The sequence below is a fragment of the Talpa occidentalis genome, unplaced genomic scaffold (genome assembly GCF_014898055.3).
Source record: "Talpa occidentalis isolate TD23 unplaced genomic scaffold, MPIMG_talOcc4v2.1 talOcc4.15, whole genome shotgun sequence".
NCBI classification, from domain to species: Eukaryota; Metazoa; Chordata; class Mammalia; order Eulipotyphla; family Talpidae; genus Talpa; species Talpa occidentalis.
Genome location: NW_023601543.1, coordinates 71,859 through 97,363, shown reverse-complemented (window position 1 = coordinate 97,363; position 25,505 = coordinate 71,859). Strand labels below are relative to the sequence as shown.

At 36.9% G+C, this 25,505-nt stretch overlaps 1 protein-coding gene and 1 pseudogene across 2 annotated transcripts in view; both read left to right on the top strand.

The window, feature by feature from the left end:
* VAMP7 (vesicle associated membrane protein 7) overlaps positions 1 to 25,505 on the top strand; it is a 43,581-nt gene that overhangs the window by 14,045 nt on the left and 4,031 nt on the right. Inside the window, exons 4-7 of one of the 2 annotated variants that reach the window (XM_037511728.2) lie at positions 210 to 347; positions 4,413 to 4,503; positions 15,302 to 15,369; positions 24,538 to 24,630. In XM_037511728.2, the coding sequence (XP_037367625.1) occupies positions 210 to 347; positions 4,413 to 4,503; positions 15,302 to 15,369; positions 24,538 to 24,630 (390 nt within the window). The remainder of the gene's footprint in view (positions 1 to 209; positions 348 to 4,412; positions 4,504 to 15,301; positions 15,370 to 24,537; positions 24,631 to 25,505) is intronic. The other variant, XM_037511729.2, reaches the window with a different exon arrangement.
* LOC119245767 (elongation factor 1-alpha 1-like) lies at positions 1,354 to 3,504 on the top strand (annotated as a pseudogene).

Here is a 25,505-nt window from a genome sequence, read left to right as displayed (position 1 = left end):
TCAGTCTGTCTGTTCTGTTCCCCACTCTGTCTCTGGTGAATCCTCTCACCCTCCACCCCACACCTCTGGCCTGTACCCCAGCTCTTGTATGCATAAATAAATAAATCTTAAAAAAATTAACTAAAAAAAAATATTAGTTGTCCTTATGCTGTTATTGTACATATCTTTGTTTACTTTCTAATGTGAACTCTGTGTTGGCCTTTCTTCAGGATTTTGAACGTTCCCGGGCATTTAATTTTTTAAATGAGATAAAGAAGAGGTTCCAGACTACATATGGTTCAAGAGCACAGACCGCACTTCCATATGCCATGAACAGTGAGTTCTCAAGTGTCTTGGCTGCACAGCTGGTAAGATGTTTGTCAGGCTATATTGCTTTGATTCATATCTTCCTTGTTACCTTAAAGCACCATTAACATAGGGGACCCTAACCTGTAATATATTTTTATGATTGTGTTAGTATACACCAGTGTAATAAAACTTCCCTGCTAAAAAAATTTATGGGGACATTTTAGTGTGGAAAACTAATAATCAGTGATATTCTCTATTAAAGTGGTCAGAGTATCTCAGGGTTGGATGCACATTGAAAATCATCTACTTCAATTACCCGTCTAATGCATAAATCCACTCAACATGGCAGAGAGCCTCTTAATCTCTGCATTAGCCTCCTACCATCCCATGAAGCAAATTTAATCTTTGACCAACTCAGCTTAATCATTTGAAAGTCTGTTCATGTGTATGAATGCCTAATTATCACTTCAGTGAAGTTTTACGTGTGTACACCAGTGAAATATTACCCTTTTCAAGCTAGAAAATATTTGCATGACTCAGTAAGTTCCGTCTTGTCCCTTTGTAGTCCGACTCCTCCCTGGCAGCTAACACTCTACCCCTGGCAGCTAACACTCTATCATATAAATTAATTTTGTCTTTCTAGCATTTCCTATAAATGGAATATATACTATGTACTCTTTTGTATCTTGCTTATTTTGCTCAGTGTAATGCTTTTGATATTTATCCATGTTTTATCAATCATTAGTTCTCTTTTTTGCTGAATAGCAGTGCAGGCATGTGCTACATATATTTACCCATTCTCCTGTTACTAAATATTTGAGTTGCTTCCAGTTTTCAGCTGTAATGAACAAAGGTATTATAAACATTTATGTATAAGCCTATGTGTGCACATAAATGTTTATTTCTCTGTGGTAAATACCTATAATAGAATTGCTGGGTCATATGGTGAGTAATACTTAATTTTATAATAAATCAAGCTTTTTCCCAAATGAGAAAAGAAGACTATATAATTATATACATTCCTTTTCACAGCTATAAATATTTCTTTTTTTGTATTACATTCTAACTCTGCAGTCTTCTGGGAATGGCTTTCCTTTAAATAATTAGGAATCCTTACTGTTTCGTCAGTTGTTTGTTTCAGACTTCTCATTAGCACATTCATGTATGTAACACTGTGTAAAACATCACCAACAAAAAAGTTTATCAATGCACAGTCAAATATAAACAGGATCAGCCGGCAGTAAAACTTTCAGCCTAGCCAGTTTGTCATTATTTCCAGATCTGTGTGTGATCCTCTGAACAAATCTGTGCCAGTATCTTTGTGTATAAATGAAGATAAGAATAACATCTTCGTTGTAGAATTTTTGGATGGATTAAATAATATCCTTTATTTGATGCATTTAGCACAGTGATGTGACTGGACTATTATGTGTTAAATACTTGACATTTGTTAGCTGTAGTTAATAATGTCAAGATATATCCTATCATCAGCGTCATGGATTTCTAGGACCTGTAAGCAGCCCATGAAAATAGGGTGTACGCTTTTTCGCAACGGGTTTGCCGCCAGAACACAGGTGTCGTGAAAGCCACAGCTAATCTAAGCCAAAATGGGAAAGGAAAAGACTTACATCAACATTGTCGTTACTGGACATGTCGACTCGGGCAAGTCTACCACTGCTGGCCGTCTGACCTGCAAATGTGGTGGGATCGACAAGAGAGCCATCGAAAAATTTGAGAAGGAGGCTGCTGAGATGGGGAAGGGCTCCTTCAAGTATTCCTGGGTCTTGGATAAACTGAAAGCTGAATGTGTGCATGGTATCACCATTGATATCTCCCTGTGGCAATTTGAGACCAACAAGTATTATGTGACAATCATTGATGCCCCAGGACACAGAGACTTTATCAAAAACATGATTACAGGCACATCTCAGGCTGATTGTGCTGTCCTGATTGTTGCTGCTGGCGTTGATGAATTTGAAGCTGGTATATCCAAGAATGGGCAGACCCGTGAAGCGTGCCCTTCTGGCTTATACACTGGGTGTAAAACAACTAATTGTCGGTGTTAACAACATGGATTCCACTGAGCCACCCTACAGTCAGAAGAGATACGAGGAAATTGTTAAGGAAGTCAGTACCTACATTAAGAAAATTGGCTACAACCCTGACACAGTAGCATTTGTGCCAATTTCTGGTTGCAACGGTGACATGTTGGAGCCAGTGCTAATATGCCTTGATTCAAGGGATGGAAAGTTACTTGTAAAGATGGTAATTCCAGTGGTACCGCATTGCTTGAAGCTCTGGATTGCATCTTGCCACCAGCTTGCCCAACTGACAAGCCCCTGCGCCTGCCCCTCCAGGACATCTACAAAATTGGTGGTATTGGGACTGTCCATGTAGGCCGAGTTGAAACTGGAGTTCTCAAACCCGGTATGGTGGTCACTTTTGCTCCAGTCAATGTTACAACTGAAGTAAAGTCTTTTGAAATGAACCACAAAGCTTTGAGCGAAGCTCTGCCTGGAGACAACATGGGCTTCAACGTTCAAGAACGTGTCTGTCAAAGATGTTTGTTGTGGCAGTGTGGCTAGTGACAGCAAAAATGACCCACCAATGGAAGCTACTGGCTTCACTGCTCAGGTGATTATTCTGAACCATCCTGGCCAAATTAGTGCTGGATATGCACCTGTGCTGGATTGTCACACAGGACACATTGCCTGCAAGTTCGCTGAGCTGAAGGAGGCAGACGATTGATCGTTGTTCTGGGAAAAAGCTGGAAGATGGCCCCAAATTCTTGAAATCTGGTGATGCTGCCATAGTTGATATGGTTCCTGGCAAGCCCAGTTGTGTTGAGAGCTTCTCTGACTATCCTCCTCTGGGCTGTTTTGCTGTTCGTGACATGAGACAGACGGTTGCTGGGGGTGTCATCAAAGCAGTGGACAAGAAGGCAGCTGGAGCTGGCAAGGTCACCAAGTCTGCCCAGAAAGCTCAGAAGGCTAAATGAATATTATCCCCAATATCTGCCACCACAGTCTTAATCAGTGGTGGAAGAACAGTCTCAGAACTGTTTATCTCAATTGGCCATTTAAGTTTAATAGTAAAAAACTGGTTAATGATAACAATGCATCATAAAACCATCAGAAGAAAAGGAAAATGTTTTTGTGGACCATTTGGCTTCTTTTGTGTGGCAGTTTTAAATTATTAGTTTTTAAAATCAGTACTTTGTGGGCCTTCCCGGTGGCACAGCGGTTGAGCGCTGGGTTGCGAAGCTGCCGGCGGCCTCTGCGGCTCTGGTTCGATCCCCAGCTGCTCCCCGGCCTCCGGAGGAGGGTCCCACATGGCGCGCAGACCTCTCCTGCCGCCCGCTGCTCCCCTCAGCAGTGTACTTCAGTCCTTCTGCCTGCTCTGCTCCCCGCTCTGGCTCTGGTGAATTCTCTTACCCTCCCGTGCTTCTGACTGTACCCAGTGCATGTATAAACAAAACAAACAAATAAATAAATAAATAAAACATGCCTCTATTTAAAAAAAAAATAAAATAAAATAAAATCAGTACTTTGTAATGGAAACAACTTGACCAAAAATCTGTCACAGAATTTTGAGACCCATTAAAACAAAGTTTAATGAGGAAAAAAAAAAAGAATATAGGGTGTGTGTTATGATCCCAACAGATATAAGAACAAATCCTCAGAAGCTGGGCAAGTACCTACATCATCATATCCAAGAAGTGAGGGACAATTTGCGTGCCCTCTTCCAGTTTGGTTCCCTGCTCCAAAAACAGTCTTCCTGTGTCCTTTCCTCTTTATCTGAGCACAGATTATATTGGGTTGTCAGGAAAGTCATGACATATTTTTTCTGTTTTTAACAACCAAATAGAACCCCCACCTCTGCCCCTGGAGCCTCATGTATATTTGATATGTTATAATACACTTACCTTCATTTAAAATAAATGGTTATAACATGTTTTACATGCTAGCACTTAGGTCTGGTGATGGGTTTTGAATAAAGTAACAGCCTGTTGCATAAATTTGTAGATATAACTTTGTAGTGCTCTTCAGTGTCATTGCGTTTCCTTTTGTTTTCCTATTGTAAATAATGTGTGCTACCATAAGTTAAATCTTATTTTGTTATAGAAGCATCACTCTGAGAATAAGGGCCTAGACAAAGTGGTGGAGACTCAAGCCCAAGTGGATGAACTGAAAGGAATCATGGTCCGAAATATAGGTATGTTTCAAGGCATAGCCTACATGTATGTGGGCAGAGTGATGATAGATTACTTGATTTGGGTCAAAATACTGTAGAGAGGCTGAAACAGCATTCTTTTGTTCTTACTGTTGGGAGCTATTTATCAGCTGAGACAAGGAGATTACATACCTATGATACTGTCTACTTTATGCATGGCTTTGACTGGTTCTTCATTCTAAATTTGTTGGTTTGTTTAGCAACACTAATTTCTCAAACCTTATGACATTCAGCAATTTAGAATAATTTAGTCATTACAGAACTGAAGCCTCCAGAGGAAGGAGGATGGGGGGCAGGTAAGAACAAAGAGGGAAGGAAGCACAGTGGACTGTGGTGGTGGTCTGCAAGTGCATTGGTGGTAAGTGTGCTGCAGTGGCAATACCTGATGGGGGTATCCAAAATTATCTCAATTAAAAACAAACTTAAAAAATAATTTAGTCAGTTTTTATGAACCAGAGACACCCTATGGGGGGTAGGGGGTGGGAGGGAGGGATTGGGGTCAAAATAAGGGGGTTGCAATTGTATGGGAATATAAAAATAAAATTTATTATAAAAAATAAAAAAAGAAGAAAAAAAATTTAGTCAGTTTTGACTGGAGAAACACAGAGAGATAAGTACCTACTGATACTTACAGTTATTTTGTCCCTTTAGAAAGTTTGTTGTTCTTGATTGAAAGAATTAGATCAAAAAACTGTTTTGTATTCTTCAAAATAATCAACTATACTATAAATTCCATAGGCCTGTGTTGTGTCAACAATCTGTTTAACATGTTAAAATTATCCTGAAAAATGCATCAAGTTTATTCTTAATTGATTATGCATTGATACTTAATTTAGGATGATGCTAAATTTTAAAAAGCACTGGCTCTCATCAGTGTAGTTCTTGGGCCAGTAGCATCAGCATCCCCAGGAAATGCATCCCCAGAAATGCATTTTTGGACTTCAGCCCGGATATGTTGAATAAGAAACTCTGGAAGTGGAGCCCAGTAATATGTATTCATGAGTCCTTCAGAGGATTCCAGAGCATTCTCAAGTTTGAGAACCATCCTTTAAAATATGTCTTCTGGGGCCTCCCTGGTGGCCTAGGGGTTGAGTCTCAGCACTATCACCGTTAAGGCCTGAGTGCGATCCACGGCCAGGGAGCTGACCCATAGGGCACAGCAGACCCCTCCTGACTTCCCGCTGTTCCCCTCAGTAGTGTATTTCAGTGGATCTGCCTGTTCTGCTCCCCACTCTGTCTCTGGTGATCCTCTCACCTGCATCTCTGCCCTGTGCCCCAGTTCTTGTATGCAAAAAAATAAGTCTTCTAAGGGAACATCTCATAAACAATGACTTATAAAATTGAATAAAAATGATTATATAATACATAAGATACTTCATTGAGACTCAAATTTTATGTGTACATTTACATATACTTTGAATTTACTATTTGAATTACTTTTACATTTATTAGAACAGTTACAAGTTATGTAAAGACATTTTTTTTTACATGGCTGTAAATTTTATTATTTTTTTTAATAATAAATTTTATTTTTATATTCCCCATACAATTTCAACCCCTCCATTCTGACCCCAATCTCTCCCCTCCCTCCCCCCACCCCTATGTAAAGACATTTTTTAAGAATTTACTCCTGGTCTCACCATCCTAAAAATTTATTTATATTTTCTTTCCTTTAAATTTTATCACATGTATGCAAAGTTAGAATCATACTCTATATTCAGGACTGTGGAGGCAGCAATCAAGATTTGTAGTCATATATTTCTGAGTTTGAGTCCTGATTTCACTTCCTGCTGTTATCCTTGATCATTCCTGTAACCTCTCTGAGCTTTTTTTCTTTATCTTCGGAAAGGATAGAATAGAACCTATGGTTACCATGATGACAGAAGTAATGTTAGCTATTTATTACTAGTCTGCCTTGTGCTCATGCAGTTGGTGTATCATAGGTTACCAGTCATGTCCTTGTTTTGGACACTTCCATTCTTTAAAGAAATGCACTCAGATTGCTGTTTCACAACCAGATCAAACACTTGCTCCATAATGTAAGTCAGTGATGTGTTTCCTTCCTTGAGAATGTCTTGCTATGAGAGTAGCAGTTGAACTGAGCAATGTGCTTAGAGACTTAGTTGAAATGATAACACTCTTAGGTAGCACTAATTTAGAGGCTTATGTTACAGAAACAAACGTTACAATGTTTTTGTGCCTGTTATGTTTTTTATTGACATCAATTCCCAGGAATGGGATTAATAATCAAAATGCAGAAACTTATTTGCAGTTCTTGATATGTCTGTCTCTTGGCTATCAGAACCAATTTCCTTTCATTGATTGTAGTTTTAATTTTATGTCTTAGATGGAGACTAGCAAACCTATTAAAAAGTACTAATATTTCTTTCCCCTCTTTTTGGGTACCAAATGTATGTATTTTACATGAAAATGGAACCAGCGAGCTACTACCATATTTATTGCATATGCATAAAGTTTCCAGAAAATGAGACTTTTAAATCAACTACTTTTAAAGGATTTATTTTTAGAATTACAGAAAGAACAATTAAAATGTAGCAAAAAAACATTTGTAATCATCTCCATTTAACCATTTAACAGCTTTATTGAGATGTATTTGCCATCCAATTCACCATACAATCCAGTTATTTTTACTATATTCACAGAATTGCAGTTACTACCACAAGCAACTTTAGAATATTTTTCTGACCCCCCCCAAAAAAAAATCTATCCATTTATTGTCACTCCCCTTTCCAACCTCCAGACCTAAGCAACAATTAGTCTCCCTTCTGTATCTGTAGATTTCTCTATTCTGGACATTTCATGTCGATTGAATCATTCAATATGTTGCCTTTTGTGTCTTGGCTTCTTTCACTTATCATAATGACTTTTTAAAAATTATTTTATATAATTTTTACATCATTTTTCATTTTTGCATAATGTATGCATTTTCATTTTGGTTATATTCTCCATACAATTCTCAGCCCCCTTATTCTGACCCTAATCCCTCTTCTCCTCCCCCTGCCCCCCCACTGTAGTGTGTCTCTGGTCTGTAGTTGCTTGTTGATTTTGGTTTTTACTTTATTGCAGTTAGTCTTTTTCCTGGTCCCTTATTTAGGTTTTCTAAATTCCTGCTACGAGTGAGACCATCCAGTATTTTCTTTTTCTTTCTGGCTTATTTTGCTGAGCATGATCCCTTCCAGCTTCATCCATGTTGCTGAAAATTACATGAGTTTATCTTTTTTGATGGCTGAGTAATATTCCATCATGTATATATACCACATCTTCTTGATCTAGTCATCTATTTTTGGTCATTTGTGTTGTTTCCATAGCTTAGCTATTATAAATAGTGCTGCTATAAACATAAGGGTGCAGGTGTCCTTCTGAATTAATGTTCCTGAGTCCTTTGGGTAAAATACCTAGGAGTGGAGTTGCTGAATCATATGGAAGCACTATCTTTAGTAGATTCAGAAATCTCCACACAGCTCTCCATAGTGGTTGGACCATTTTGCACTCCCACCAGCAGTGTGGGAGAGTTCCTTTTTCTCTACATCCTTGCCAACATTTGTTGCTAGTTTTTTTTTTAATATGTGCCATTCTCACTGGTGTGAGATGGTATCTCATTGTAGTTTTGGTTTGCATTTCCCTGATTGCAAGTGATGTTGAACATTTATTTCATATGCCTGTTGGCCATTTGCATTTCCTCTTTGGAAAAGTTTCTTTTTAGCTCTTCTGCCCATTTTTTGACTGGATTATTTTGTTTTTTTTTATTGAGTCTCATCAGCTCTTTGTGGATTTTTGTGATCAGTCCTTTATCATTAGTGTTGTGTGCAAAAATTTTCTCCCAGTCGGTGGGGTTTTTCTTTGTTTTGGTTATTGTCTCTTTTGCTGTACAGAAGCTCTTTAATTTGATGTAGTCCCAGCTGTTGATCTTTGCCTTCACTATCACCGCTTTGGGTGATGTGTCTGTAAAGATGTCTTTGAGGTGCATGTCATGTAGTGTTTCGCCTATATTTCCTTCTATATATTTTATGTTTTCAGGTCTTATGTCTAGTTCTTTAATCCATTTTGAGTTGGTTTTTGTGCATGGTGTGAGGTAGTAGTCAAGCTTCATTCTTTTGCATGTAGCGACCCAGTTTTCCCAGCACCATTTATTGAACAAACTTTCTTTGCTCCAGTGCATATTCTTTGCTCCTTTGTCAAAGATTAGTTGACTGTAAATCTGTGGGTTTATTTCTGGATTTTCTGTTGGGTTCCATTGGTCCGTGTGTCTGTTCTTGTTCCAATACCATGCAGTTTTGATTATTATGGCTTTGTAATGTAGTTGGAAATCTGGGAGTGTGATGCCTCCATTCCCTTCTCTTTTTTTTTCAGGAGAGCTTTGGCTATTCGGGGTTTTGGTGATTTCATATGAATTTCATCAATAATTGTTCTATTTCTTTGAAGAATGTCATTGAAATTTTTATTGGAATAGCATTGAATCTGTAAATTGCTTTTGGTAGGATGGCCATTTTGATAATGTTAATTCTTCCAATCCATGAGCAAGGGATATCTTTCCATTTCTTTGTGTCTTCTTCTATATCTTTTAAGTGTTTTATAGTTTTCTTTGTATAGGTCCTTTACCTCTTTTGTTAGGTTTATTCCCATGTATTTGATTTTTTTTTGTTTCAATAATAAAAGGGATGGTTTTTTTGATTTCTTCTTCAGATTTATTGTTTGTGTATAGGAAGGCTACTGATTTTTGTATCCTGCCACTTTACTGAACTGATTGATGAGTTTAATTAGTTTTTCTGTGGAGTTTTTGGGGTTCTCTATGTATATTATCATATCATCTGTGAATAGTGATAGTTTGACTTCTTCCTTCCCGATTTGGATTCCTTGTATGTCTTTCTCTTGTCTTATTGCTCTGGCTAGGACTTCCAGTATTATATTGAAAAGCAGTGATGAGAGTGGACATCCTTGTCTTGTTCCAGATCTTAATGGAAATGCTTTCAGCTTTTTGCCATTGAGAATGATACTAGCTATGGGCTTGTCATATATGGCCTTTATGATGTTGAGGTATATTCCTTATATCATGAGAATTTCAAGGGCCTTTATCATAAATGGGTGTTGTACTTTGTTGAAAGCTTTTTGAGCATCTATTGATATTATCATATGGTTTTTATATTTCTTTTTGTTGATGTGTTGGATTACATTGATTGATTTTTGGATGTTGAACAATTCTTGTGTCCCTGGAATAAATCCTACTTGGTTGTGGTGAATTATCTTATGAATACATTGTTGGATTCTGATAGCTAAAATTTTATTGAGGATTTTTGCATCAGTGTTCATTAGAGAGATTGGCCTGTAGTGTTCTTTTTTGTGTTGTCCTTGTTCGGTTTTGGTATTAGTGTAATGTTGGCTTCATAGAACGTGTTTGGTATTATAACTTCCTTCTCAATTTTTTGGAAGAGTTTGTGAAGGATAGGCACTAACTCGTTTCTGAATGTTTGGTAGAATTCATTTGTAAATCCATCTGGTCTTGGGCTTTTGTTTTGGGGGAGGTTTTTAATTACCATTTCAATTTCACTGCTTATAATTGGTCTGTTGAGGTGTTCTATTTCTTCTTTATCTAGCTTTGGGTGATTGTAGAGTTGTAGGAATTTGTCCATCTCTTCTATATTGTTGAACTTGTTTGCATATAACTGTTCATAGTAGTTTCTGATTATTCTTTTGATTTCTGCTGTGTCTGTTGTGATTACTCCTCTTTCATTTGTGATCCTATTTATTTGTGCTTTCTCCCGTTTTTCCTTTGTGAGCCTGGCTAGGGGTTTGTCTATTTTATTTATTTTTTCGAAGAATCAACTTTTGGTTTTCTTGATCTTTTGAATTTTTTTTTTTAGTTTTGATTTCATTTATTTCTGCTTTGATTTTTATTATTTCTTTTCTTCTACTGGTTTGGGTTTTTTTTTGTTCTTTTTCTAGTTCTTTGAGCTTTGAGATTAGGTTGTTTGAGTTCTTTCTTGTTTCTTTTTTTTAAGATTAATTTTATTTATACAAGAACTGGGGTACAGGCCAGATGCGCGGGAGGGTGAGAGGATTCACCAGAGACAGAGCGGGGAACAGAACAAGCAGAAGTACCGAAATACACTACTGAGGGGAGCAGCAGGCGAGACAGAAGAGGTCTGCTCACCATGTGGGTTGCTCTGAGGCCGGCTGGGATCAAACCGGCACTGCAGAGGCTTGGACAGCTTCCCAGCACTGCGCTCAACAGCCTGAGCCTCTATTGCTATATATTTTCCTCTTATTACTGCTTTTGCTGCATCCCATACATTTAGGAAATTGGTGTCCTCTTTGTCATTCAACTCAAAGTATTTTTTAATTTCTTCTTTGATCTCCTCATTAGTCCAGTGGTCTTCCAGTAATGTGGGTTTCAATCTCCATGAGGTAGGAAAGTTACTTGCCTTCCTTTTATGGTTTATTTCTAGTTTGATGCCTTCATGGTCAGAGAAAATGGTTGGTATATCATAATAACTTTGAAATTCATGTGTAGCATGTATCAGTACTTCATTCCTTATTATCGCTGAATAATTTCTAATTGTATTGATGTGTTTTCATCACTAGACAGACATTTGGATGGTTTCCACTTTTTGGTTATTATGAATATAATGGTTCTCTGAACATTTGTGTACAAGTTTTTTTGTGATCATTCTTCCATATTCTTGGTTATATACCTGGGGGTGGAATTGCTGGGTTACATGTTAACTTTAAGGCCAAACTTTGCTAAAGTGGCCACACCATTTTTGATTCTCAGTGACAATGCATTCGAATTCCAGTTTCTCCATATCCTCTTGGTATTATGTCTTTGATTATGGCCAATTGATCTGTGTGAAATGCTTATTAAGATTCTGTTTTGATTTCCCTGATAACTAATGATGTTGATCATCTTTTTGTGCACTTATGGGCCATTTCTTTATGTTTGGGCAAATATCTATTCAAAATCTGTTATTTTTTAAGTGAGTTGCTTTTTTATCATTGAAATATATATGAGCTCTTTGTATACACCCTTTTCAGGATGATTTGCAAGTATTTTCTCCCATTCTAATGGATTGTCTTTTCATTTTCTTAATAGTGTTCTTTGAAGCATGAAAGTTTTTAGTTTTGATAAAGTCTGATTTGTTTTTTTTCTTTTGTTGTTTGTCTTTTGTCATACATAAGAAACCATTGCCTAACCCAAGGTCACAAAGATTTACTCCTGTGCTTGCTTCTAAGAGAGCTATAGTTTTAGCTCTTACATTTATGTCTGTGATCTATTTTGAGTTAATGTTTGTGTATAAGGTAAGGGAAGGGTCTGACTTAGTTCTCTTAAATGTTTATATCCAGTTGTCTCAGACCATTTGTTGAAAAGACTTTCTTTCCTCATTGACAGGTCTTAGCATCCTAATAAAAAATCAGTTTTCCATAGGTGTATTGGTTTATTTTTGGATTCTCAGTTCTGTGCAATTTATCTGTATGTCTGTCCTTATGCCAGTGCCACACCATCAGGATTATTGTGGACTTTTAAAATCTGGAAGTATGAGTCTTCCAATTTCACCCCCTCCCCCAAGATTGCTTTGACTATTCTGGGTACTTTTCATTTCCATAAATATTTTAGAATGAGCTTGTTAGTTTCTGTTAAAGAAAACTGGTAGCTGGGATTTTGATGGGCACTGTGTTGAATCTATAGATCAATTTGGGGAATATTACCATGAACATGAGAGTTTTTTCCATTTATTTAGGTCTTCTTTACATTTTTAAACATGTTTTACATGACAGAAACTCTGCTTGAGCAAACATTAGACAGCCTCCCCTTAACCTTACCTGACTAGATCTTATCCTGGGCGCATCCTCGGCCTGCCTGAGCCAGTCTTAGCAGACTCCCCCGAAGTCAGTCCTTTACCAACCCTGGTACATGATTACCCTTGATTGCTGATCAAGCTCCTCATCATCTACCATTGATGTAGGCCTTAGCCTGCCTTTAGCAAGATTCTTTTAGGCCAGTTTAGCAATAATCCCTTACCCTTGATTTTTCCTCTTAGTAATTCATTCACTGTTCACTCCCTCTGTTCTATGGCTATAAATCCCCATTTGTCCTTGTTTTATTTTTGAAATAAATATAATTTACATATAACATTGTAAGTTTAAGGTGTATAACATGTTGATTAGATACATTCATATATTATTACATTGTAATTACCATCTTAGTTATAACTAACATCACTATCAAACCACATTATCTTTTGTGTGTGGGGGGGGTAAGAATATTTAAAATTTAGTCTCTTAGCAATTTTAAAATATATAGTACATATTGTTGGCAGCAATCACTATTCTGTACACTGGATATCCACAATTTATCTTCTAGTTGCAAGTTTGTACTTTTTAACATCTCCCCTATTTCCCCCCACCCCCAAGTCCCTGGTAATGACCATTCTCTTCTCTTTCGGAGTTTGGCATTTTAGGTACTACATGTAAGTGATATTGTACATTTTTTGTCTTTTTCTGTCTGACTTATCTCACTAAGCATAATGCCCTCGTGAAATCCATGTTGTTGCAAATGGCAGGATTTCTGTTAGTGTATGTTTAAGATATTTAGGTACACTGATATTGTGTGTACATATATTTATGATTATTATATCTTTTGATGAATTGGCTCCTTTATTATTATATATTGACTTTCTTTGTCTCTTGTTATCACTTTTAGCTTAAAGTCAATTTTTTTCTGATAAAAGTATAGCTGCTCGCTACTTTCTTTTGGTTTCCACTTGCATAGAATATCTTTTTCTATCCCTTCACTTTGAGTCTACATGAATACTTAAATCAGAAGTAGTCTGTTATGGGCAGCATATAGTTGGATTGTTATTTTTATCCATCCAGCCATTCTTTGCCTTTTAATTGGTGAATTCAATCCATTTACATTCAGAGTAATTATTGATAAGCCTTAGTAATGCCATCCTCTCCATTGTTTTCTGGCTGTTTTATAATTCCATTGTTCCTTTTTCCCTCTTTCCCTGCCTGCCTTTATAAAGTGATTTTCCAGAGTGATATGCTCTGCTTTCCTATTATTGATCTTTTGAGAATTTACTATACGTTTTTACTTTGTGGTTACCATGGGGTTTGCATAAAACATAGATAAAGCAGTCCATTTTAAACTGATAGTAGGGCCTCCCCGGTGGCGCAGTGGTTGAGTGCTGGGTTGCTAAGCTGCCCGCAGCCTCTGCAGCGCCGGTTCGATCCCTGGCTGCTCCCCGGCCACTGGAGGAGGATCCCACATGGCGCGCAGACCTCTCCTTCCGCCCGCTGCTCCCCTCAGCAGTGTACTTCGGTCTTTCTGCCTGCTCTGCTCCCCGCTCTGGCTCTGGTGAATTCTCTCACCCTCCCGTGCTTCTGACTGTGCCCAGTGCTTATATAAATAAATAAATAAATCAATAAAAATAAATCTTTAAAAAAAAATATATATATATAAACTGATAGTAGCTTAAAACTTGGATCACATACAAAAGCTCTGCCTGTTTATGTTCCCTTTTATATTTGTGATGTCAAAATTTACCTCTTTTATACTGTGAATTTATTGACAAATTGTAGTAGCTATAGTTATTTTTGATACTTTTTTCTTTTAGCCTTTATGCTATGGTTAAATATTTACTGCACCAGCCTATTACAGAATTAGTTTTCTAAATCTGACTGTACGCTTAACTTTATCATTGTATTATATACGTTCATATGTTTTCATGTCACTAGTTAGCGGCTTTTCCTTTCAGCATTTCTTACTTGGCAAGTCTAGTGTTGTTGAATTCCCTCAGCTTTTGTGTATCTAAAAATGTCTTTATTTCTCTTTCATGTCCTAACAATAACATTGTTGTATAGAGTATTCTTGACTGGCAATTTTTTCCTTTTGACGCTGTGAATATATCATTTTATTCTCTCCTGGTCTGTAGGGTTTCTGCTGAGAAATCCACTAGTGATCTAATGGGGGGTTCCTTTGCATGACCTTATTACGTACAGTTTTCAAAAATTTTTAAATGGTTGCTTTATTATCTTTATAATTTTTACCATTCATGATTATTTTGTTGCAGAACGGGTCTGTGGAGCTCTTCCTATGGCAATTCTGAAAGTGTCCAATTTTCACTCATTTGGAGAGTTTCAATTTTCTTCTTTACTCCCAGATCATATCCTTAATTTAGGGCCTCCCTGGTGGCGCAGCGGATTGAACAGGTTCAGTTCCTGGCTGGCCAGGGAGCTACCCACATGGCGTGGCAGACCTCTCCTGTCTTGCCTGCTGCTCTCCTCAGCAGTATATTTCAGTCTGCCTCTTCTGTTCCCTACTCTGTCTCTGGTGAATCCTCTCACCCTCCGGCACCTCTGGCCTGTACCCCAGCTCTTGTATAAATAAATAAATCTTTAAAAAAAATAGCGATTAAAAAAACTACAGCTCTCAGATCTGGCCAGCTTCCTGTTTTTCTATATAAGGTTTCATTGGGAACACAGTCATGTCCATTCATTTACATATTTTCTGTCTGACTAATTGTGACAGAGATCATTTGGCTCACAAAGCCTGAAATATTGAGTACCTGGTCTTTAACAGAAAAAAATACAAATTCTTATTTTAGTTGATAAGTTTTATTGAAGTCTTTTATTACTGATAGAAGTTCTTCTGTATGAATATGAGTTGTCAAGAATACTAACTATAATTAAAGTTGCAATTTACTTAAAGATAAAAATAGCAAATTTATAATATAAACATTTTCTTTTTTTCCAACATTTTCAGATCTGGTAGCTCAGCGAGGAGAAAGATTGGAATTATTGATAGATAAAACAGAAAATCTTGTGGATTCGGTAAGTGTGGGATATTATAGTATTTTTCAGGATGTAGGGAAACTGTGGTTGATTACTAATGTCTTAAATCTAATACTTTAGTGTTTTATTTTTCTTTCTTACCTCCATTTTGTGATTGCATTGTGGTAATGAAGATGACAATGAGGTATAGGGGAAAAAAACATGACCCATTAATAGCCATTAAAGAAGTTTTGGTTTGGAAAACATACTCAATATACAGAAGTAAGTCTTTAAAGCTTGGACTCATGCCTACATAATTTGATTGCTCAGCTGCATTTACCAGTCTGTTCTCTGTATAATTTATTAAACCTGAAACAAACATACAGGCCAATTGTGAACTCAGTTTGAATCCTGAGAACTGGATAGTTCAACCACTTACTTATCACAACAGTTTGAGCTTCCCTGATACCATGCAAGTGTCATGGATTCAAAAGGACCGATGGGCCTTAAAGGGGACAGTGTATCCTTGTGACCTACTTAGGCTATAGTTATGTGTGTCTGTATTTCCCATCTGGCTAGTGGATGAAAGTTTTGAGGAAAAATGACAAATTTACAGTGGGAAAAAAGGAGGACAGAGCAGAGATTAGTTATAATTTGGGTCTACACAATTATAAATTCAGTGTAGAGTAGAACTTTATACCTTGAAACAGATCAGTAAGTGATCGTGTTCAGTGAGTGGTGGTATACATGACAGCTAGATTGTAATGGTTAAGAGTCAAACTGTGTGGATTTGAATCCCATCTCTGCCACTTACTAATTGTATTACCTTAGGCAAGTTACTTAACCTCTCTATACTTCTGTTGTCATCCTCTGTAAAATAAAGATGTACTGATTTCATAGTGTTTTAAGTGTTAAATCAGATAATACATGCGAAGTGCCTAATACAGTGTCTGGTACTTACTAAGAGCTAAGTATCCCTGTTAGTTTTACAGGGATATCTGTTAAAAGGTCTTCAGAAGATAACAGTTTCTTCATCAAAGCAGGTAGTAATTGGAGGGATGGTGGCACTGTGTGGGATGTAAAAACACCTGAAGTTCAATAATAACTCTCTGTAACCCATTGCTTGGAGGCAAAGTATCTGACTGAAAATCTACAGACCAATTTATTTGATACTTCCAATTCATCTTGTATTTTTATTCCCTAAAGATTACCTTAGTTTTTCTGGAATGGTCTGTGCTTGCTTGATCAGTACTAGTATAGTCTTTTACTTTCCAAATAAAAGTTGGCATAATTTTGCTGATTATATGACCCAAACTAACAAAAGGTGCTGTTTGTCTCTTTTTGAAGGAATAATATACATACAATAAAATAGCAGGTGTATTTATTATAAGTGTACAACTCAGTCATTTTTCATGTCTAAACCCATTTGATGTTGTAAGAATTATATAAAATAAAATATATTAAAAAAATTTAAAAATAATAAAATAAAAAAAAAATAAACCCATTTGACTTCAACCTAGATCAAGATATATTTCCAACACCTCAGAAGGCCGTCTCATTGGCCCTTCAAATTAATAATCCCCAGCAGAGGTTACCATTTTTCTGATTTTGATCACACTAATGTGTTACCCATTCTTAAAATTTATAGAAGTGGAATCATTTTATATAACACTTGTGAGTGGCCTCTTTCACCATTATGTTTTTTTCCATGTTAAATGCAGTAATAGTTTGTTCTTTTTTATCGTTTTGAACCATTCCATCATACAATCTACCTATCACAAATTTTTTAATCTATCTCCTCTGTGAGGTTCTATTTTATTCCATTGATTTTTCTCTTTTTATCAGTACCACATTTTATTGGTAACTGGCTTCATAGAATTCTCTTAATGTCTTTTAACTTTGTTATTCTCCCAGATTGTCTTCACATTGCATTTGTATTTCAGAATAAGGTTCTTTTCCATTATAAAAACTTGGATCTTTGTGATTACATTTAATCTATATGTCAGTTTAGGAAGAATTGGTATCTTGGGCCTCCCTGGTAGGGCAGCAGGTTGAGCGCTGTGCTGTGAAACTGTCTGCAGCCTCTGCAGTGCAGGTTTGATTACCGGCCGGCCAGGGAGAAACCCACATGGCGTGGCAGACCTCTTCTGCCTTGCCCGCTGCTCCCCTCAGCATTGTCTTTGGTCCGTCTGCCTGTTCTGCTCCCCGCTCTGTCTCTGGTGAATTCTCTCACCCTCTCGCACCACTGACCTATACCCCAGTTCTTGTATAAATAAATCAATCTTTTAAAAAAAAAGAATTAGTGTCTTAACAGCATTGAGTCTTTCTGTCCATAAATATGGCATTTCCCTACTTTTGCTTTCAGATTTCTTTCTTTTGCTATGGTGTTTTGTAGTTTTTGGTGTTTTGCACATATTTTGTGAAGTTTACTTTTCAGTACTTTCCAGGCTTTTGTATTCTTTTGTAAATTTTAAAATTTCACTTTCCAAATTTTATTGCTAATATATACAAATAAGTTTAATTTCTGTATATTGACCTAATTTGTATTCTGCAGCTTTGCAAAATTCATATATTAATTCTAGTAGCTTTAAATTCATATATTAATTCTAATGGCAGATTCCTGCCATTTTCTTTTTCTTACCTTATTGCACTGGCTAGAACTTTCTGCACAATAATGAATACATGATGATGGTGGACATTGCTGCATGATGCACATCTTATGGGGAAGAGTCTATATTATCATTAATTATTGTTGTTAGTTGCAGGTTTTTTGCAGGTATTCTTTATCATGTGGAAAAAGCTTCCATCAATTCCTCATTTGAGAGTTTCATTCATGAATTTTATCAAGTGTTTTTCTCCATCATTGAGAAGATTATATGGTTTTTAACCTTTTTTATTTCATTAATATGGTAAACTACACTGAGTTTTGAATGTTAAAATAGTCTTCATTGCTACAAGATCTTACTATTCTTTTTATATAATGCCTTATTGTATTTGCTGTAGTTTTGTTCAGGAATTTTGTATCTGTGTGTTCATAAGGGATGTTGATCCGTAATTTATTTTTCTTTTTAGGTTTTGGTATCAGGGATTTGCATGTCTCTTTAAACAAGTTGGGAAATGTTACCTCTCTCTAGCTTCTGAAAGACTTTAGGTACTATCAGTATTATCTGTTCCTTAGATGTTTAGAAGCATTCACCAGTGAAGTAGTCTTAGCCTGGAGTTTCCTTTCTGGGAAGGTTTTAAGTCTACTGTCTTTGCTGTTTGATTCCTATTTGTCCCATCTGTTCTTTGTCTTTTATTTACGTGGTCTGCCTTCAAGTAGTAACAAATAGTATAACAACTTTACAATAGTATGCCTCCGTTTTTTCAATTTGGCCTTGATGCTATTGTTGTCATGGTTTTATTTATACACATATTACAAACTTTACTGTTATTTTTATTTAAGCAGTTAATTGTATTTTAAAGAGATTTAAATAATAAGAAAAACATCTTTTATATTTACCCATCTAGTTTCCATTTCTGGGCTCTTAGTTCTTTTATGTAGATCTAGACTTTTCAGCTATGGGTTTGTAGTTTTTGTCAAATTATGAAAACATTCAGCCATTATTTTTTCAGGTATTTTCCTCTCTTTTCCTTTTGGAATCCAGTTATGTGTCCATGAAGTCACTTGAAGTTGTCCCACAACTCACTGATACTCTGTTCATTTTTTTGGTCTTTTTCACTGTTTCATTTAGTATAGTTTATACTGCTATATCTTCTTTAAGTTTACTTACATTTTCTTCTGCATTTTTTTGAAATCTGCTATCACTCCCACCATGTATTTTTTATCTTCTAAGTTTGATTTGGATAATTTTTGTATCATTTTTATATCAGTGTGTCTCATTAACATGTACATGCTTTCCTCTAACTTCTTGAATATATGAAGTTCCACTTACATAATGTAAATATTGAGAGTTGTGTTTAAGTAAGCCATCTTGCTCTTTTGTTTTTATTTACCCCATCCTCTGTACCTCTTTTTCTTGTTTTTTTTTTTTTTTGGTTTACTTTGGGTATTTAAAAAAAAAAGTTTCATTTTATCACTACTTAGATTTTTTTTTTAACAACTGTATTGAATTATTTCTTTATTGATGATAAAAATTCACAAGACATACAATTCACCCATGTAAAGTATACAGTTCATTGGGTTTGGATATATTATAAGTTTTTAAATTGTGTTAAAATATATATAACTTAAATTTGCCATTTTAACCATTTTTAGTCTGTAATTCAATGATGCTACTTACATCTACGATGTACAACCATCACTCACCACTGTTCATTTCCAAAAGTTTTTGATCATCCCAGACAGAATTTCTGTATCCATTAAGCAATAACTCCCCATTCCCCCAATCCACAGCCTCCTGCAATCTACTTTCTGTCTCTATGAATTTACCTTTTCTACGTAACTCATATAACGGATTCATACAACGGCAGATTTCATTCATGTTGTAGTATGTATCAGAACTTCATTCCTTTTTATGGCTGAATAATATTCCTTCATATGTTTATACCATATTTTGTTTATCCATCTATCTGTTGATTGACCCTTGGATTGTCTCCATTTTTGTGGTATTATGACTAATGCTGCTGTGAACATTATCTGTTCAAATCCTTGCTTTCAATTTCTTTGGATCTATACGTGAGAGTAGAATTGGTAATTCCATGTGTAACTTTTTGAGGAACTGCCAAACTGTTTCCCATAGCTACTGTACCATTTCACATTCCCATCAGCAGTATACAAAAGGACATTGAGTCTCTACATCTTTACCATACTTGTTACTTTCCATAATTTCATTATAACCGTCTTGGTAGTCATGAAGTAGTATCTCAACTACTAATGTTGTTGAGCATCTGTGCATGTGCTTATTGGCCATTCATGTATCGTCTTTGGAGAAATTATTCAAGTTCTTTGCCAATTTTTTAAATAATCCATCATCATGCTAATGACATCACCTACATATAGTGAAGAGGCCTTGTCATTCTCAAGGGGATTTTTATATCTCCTTGTTCTCTTCTACTTACACAACACTGCCTCAACCCCCACCCAACCACAAGGGAAGCTTTGATAACATATAACAGTTGTTCTTTATAGCTGAACTGGTTTTAAATAGATGATTTGTCAGTGTTCAAATACTGACTGGGGGAATGTGGATGAATCTCCTTTCTGACCTATTGAATCACATGACTATATTAAAGTTTTTAGTGTCATTGTTCACCACTTTTTCTTATCCACATTATTTTCATCTTTTTTGATTTCTTTATTATGATTTAGTTTATAAGTATTTGCAGAGTTTAGGTGATTGAGCTCACCAAATTTGTATATCGAGTGCACAGCCCCCAGACTGTCCTCACTTATGATATCAATTGCAAGTTGGTTCCTCAAACTACCATCAGGTTTTATAATTCACTAGAAGGACTCACAGAACTCCATGAAAGCTATATTGTACTCACAATTATGGTTTATTACAGGCAGAAGATACAGATTAAGCTCCACTGAGGGAGGAAGCACATAGGGTGGAGTTTGGGAGGTACCAAACCTAGAGCTTCTGTTGTGCTCTCCCTGTGGAATCAAGACACATTAGTATCCCACCTGATGTGTGATGTGTGTGACAACATAAATCAAGTATTGTCCAACAGAAAAGCTTGTGTGGGCCTCCATGTACAGTTTTTTTTTTAAAGCTTTGTTTCATTTTATTTGCCATAAAGTTCCTTAGTTAGAAAAGCTGTTGTATGGGACAAGAAGGGGATGAGAATGGCACTAATATTGATGTTGCCAGGACATGGCAAGCAGTAAGTCCTTATCCAGAATACGATCCACAAATATCTATTCCCCAGAACAGATGGGTATGGAAGGGATTTCATGTAATCAACTGACCATTTACTATCTGAGAAATGGCCTTAAATATTGTCTGTTGTTAAAATGGACAGTTTTACTGAGGTTTCATTACGTAAGCACAGCTGACTGCCTTACTTGCTTATTTTCAATCTCCAGTTTCCAGCTCTTCTAGAGCCTCCTCTAAATCATGTAGTGGGTTTTTCTGGAGTGACTAGTCCCCATTCTACATTGTGACTCTTTGGCTAGCCCATGACTCCCAGGCAAGCAGCTGAGGGCACAGGCCAGACCCCTTTTTGGGCAAGGTTAAGTTCTTTTCTGCATAGTGATCTTTTTTCTCTTCAGTCTAGAGACTTGTAGAATTAAATAAAAACGTGGGAGTTATGAACTGTTACTGAGGTATGGGGGAATATATGCCTTCTTTCCATGTTCTCGCTTTGTGCTGGGTACGCCTTTCAAAGTGAAGATTCAAGTCTTCTATTGATCCCTTGATTATTGCTTTTGGAGGGGGGGTAGAGTGTTTTCTTCTCTCCTTCTGCAATTGCTAATATGTATCTACATCAGCACCAGGCATGCAGCAGGGACTAAATTATCTATTGCTTGTATAAATTAATCCAGGATTTGCTTGATAAGTTTTTTATGTATCTGATGATTTCTTTCATAATTTCCATCCTAGACATTTTATTCTCTTTTCTGAATTTTTCAAGTTGTTCCCACAGAATTAGCCTTTGGCCATTTATGTTCTGTTATTTATATTTTCTTTGACTTTTAAATTATGTCATAGTTTTCTTTAAAAAATATATTTTTTCATAATATCTGATATTTCCTAGTTTTTCCTTTTTCATGTCCCCTAATGGATTTGTTTTAAACCAGGGCAATGATGTCTTGTTGTCTGAGGACACTTGTTAGATGATTTTTATTGCCATTATTCTCTCATTCTGTCTGTTGACTTTGTTCCATTAAATATGGTCCAAGATGATTACTTAACTTTGTCTCCTACCTTTTAATGACTGGTGCTCCTTATGCAACACACACACCCTGTTCATTGTGAGTATTTCGGGATAGATGTAATTAGTTGGGTTTGTGTTTCCATGTGTGTCCTGTGCTTCTATATCTAGAAAAACCCAAGGGCCAGCCTCCCTGTCAGCTGCTCTACTGGATAGACTTTTGGAGAAGGTGGCGAGAGACAAATGTGTGCGTAAGGGAGTAGAATGCTTAAAAAGAGCTCATTGAAGTATAACATAGAGAAAAGTGCACTAATCATATGCACACACCTTGTGTTTTTACATACATGGAACCAACACCCAGCTTAAACATTAAACTATGACCTGGACCCAGAAGCCCCTTCTAGTCACGCCTCCCTTCCAAGATGACCTGTCCTGACTTTTCATAGCATCAGTAAAACCTTTTATGTGCTCTATTTATATCGAGCTTTCTTTGCTCAAAATTTTATTTGTGAGATGTACCTGTCACGTATAGATTGTGAATTGTGTAGATGTAATGGCAGGTGGTTCATTGTCGTTGCTGTATAGTATTCCATTGCGTGACTCTACCACAGTTCATACATTCTATCTCTGATGGGCAGTAGAGGTGTATCCAGTTTTGACATAAGACAATGCTGTTAGAAACATTTTTGTATGTGTCTTTTGGTGAGTTTGTGCATGCACCTGTCAGGTATATGCCTAACAGTGGAATGCTGGAACATTAAGGAATTTGGGGTGTATATTTAATTTTTTTAAAGATTTATTTTTATGCATAGAAAAACTGGGATGTAGGCTAGAGGTGTGGGGGGTGAGAGGACTCACAAGAGACAGAGTGGGGAGCGGAACAGGCAGATCCACTGGAATACACTGCTGAGGGAAGCAGTGGGGAGACAGGAGAGATCTGCTGCGCCATGTGGGTTGTTCCCTGGCCGGGGATCAAACTCATGGCGCAGTGGCTGGCAATAGCTTGATAGTGCTGAGACTTACCCCTGCGTATTCAGGGAGGCCCCTGTTTGTGTGTATATTTTAAACTGCTTGTGTCCTGGTGGGAATGATTGGTAGATATTGAGGAATTAATGCAAAAGAAAATGGGTAATGGGCCTCCCTGGTGGCGCAAGGGGTTGAACACAGCACTTTGAGGCTGTCTGCAGCCTCTGCAGTGCGAGTTTGGTCCCCAGCCGACCAGGGAGCAGCCCACATGGTGCAGCAGACCTCTCCTGTCTCACCCACTGCTCCTCTCAGCAGTGTGTTTCGGTCACTCTGTCTGTTCTGTATGCATAAATAAATAAATCTTTTTTAAAAAAAATGGTTAACCCACTATGGAAAGCTGTGTGGAGGTTCCTCAAACTACTAAAAATGGAGCTACCTTATGACCCAGCAATTCCACTCCTAGGAACCTACCCAAAGGACAAAAACCTTGCTCCAAAAGGATACCTCACCCCTGTGTTTACTGCAGCACTATTTACAATAGATAACATATGGAAACAACCCAAATAGATGACTGGATGACTGGATCAAGATGTGGTACATATACACAATGGAATACTATTCAGCAATCAAAAAAGATAAACTCATGCCACTTGCAGCAACATGGATGGAGCTGGAAGGGATTATGCTCAGTGAAATAAGTAAGAAGGAAAAAGGAAAATATCAGATGGTTTCACTTATAGGAGGAATCAGGGAAAAAATAACAATAAAAATAAAAAAATTAATAGACACCTATAAATCAGAGTCATTCTGCAGGGGAGGGGGAAAGAGAGGGATCAAAACAGGGGAGGGAAGAGCACAGGGGACTATGGTGATGGTGCACGGGTGAATTGGTGGTGGGAATTCTATGGGGACTACACCTGAGAGGAGAACGCAAACATTGTACAAAAATGAACAATGATGTAAAATATATATAAATATATTACATTAAAAAAATTTTAAAATAATAAAAATAAATACAAAATTTTAAAAAAGGGTAACTGAAGGAGTTAAGTTCTTTGGCTTTTCACCTTCATGTGTGAATATCTTTCTATGGAAATTGAACAGGTACTGGGCAGAGTAAGCAAATGTATTTGCAGGCACCTGGCTTAGAAGGAGCCTTCTGTAGCGGAGACATAAGAAGGAAAGAACCACGTCTGGGGCCTGACATCACATGAATAAGAAAATGGAGGGGAGCCTCCCGTGGGGTCACGCTGCTTCTGTAGGCCTGGTGGAGTGCCTTCTGCTTTAGGGAGGGAGTAGGAACTGCCAGCCTCTGCCTGTGAAGAGAGGGAGGGGGAATGAACGTTGGGCCTTCAGCAGAGTTTGTGAGAAGTCCTGTAGCTATTACTGCGAACCACTCAGGTGGTCAGCGCTGGGAATCAAACCATTATGCTTTCCCCCTAGTCTGTCACCTTTAAAACGACCAGCAGAAATCTTGCCCGATCCATGTGTATGAAGAATCTCAAGCTCACTATCATCATCATCGTCGTATCAATCGTAAGTTTCTGTCCTTTATAAAAGCGTGTGATTTTACTTTTCAATTTCCAGGCAGTGAGGTGCTGGAATGCTTACTCAGTGCTTTCCTCTCTGAAATGTATGGTTTGGTGGTGAGACTCATGACAGGCAGCAGGAAGTCACTATGAAATACTGTCTCCACTTAAAGCCGTCTCCTGAATTGTATTTCACTTTTCTAGTTGATTCCATTTCTTATTTCTATTTTCTTGTTTATGATTGATCTGTTCTGTGTCTGGTGCGCTTACATGACTCTTACAGTTGATTCTTTTCTGTGGTAAAGGTCAGTAGTCAGCGAATATTCTGCCTGTGCCAGGTAGTGACTGTTTAAGCTTTGTAGGCCACGTATAGTCTCTGTCACATTCCTTTTTTTAAACAACCTTTAAAACCACAGAAACATAACTTGTGGGCCACGAGCTGCTGTTTGCTGTAGGTGAAGGGTGATACTGGTTGTTAATTTTAGCCTCATAAAGAAGTTATACATACACACAGTTGTGAATAATTTAATATTACTTTCTTGCTTTTGACAATAATGTTGAATAATTGTGGTGCCATGGGCATCTTTAGTTAGTACTTAGTTTTATTTGGAATGCTTCTACTTTTTTATCAGAGTGATATTTTCTATGAATTCAAGACTGCTAGAAGTTTTTTGGTAGGAATAGGCATTTAATTTTAGGAAACTGTATCTCTACCCAATGAATTGATAGACTATTACATTTAATGTTAGTGTATTGAATTATACTATTAAATGTACTTGTAATGAATTATCCTTTCATTTGGGATACACAGTAAGAGGTTATAATACATGGTGAGTTCAATTTCCTAATATTTAGTCATTCTGTTGTCTGTAGTTTGTATGT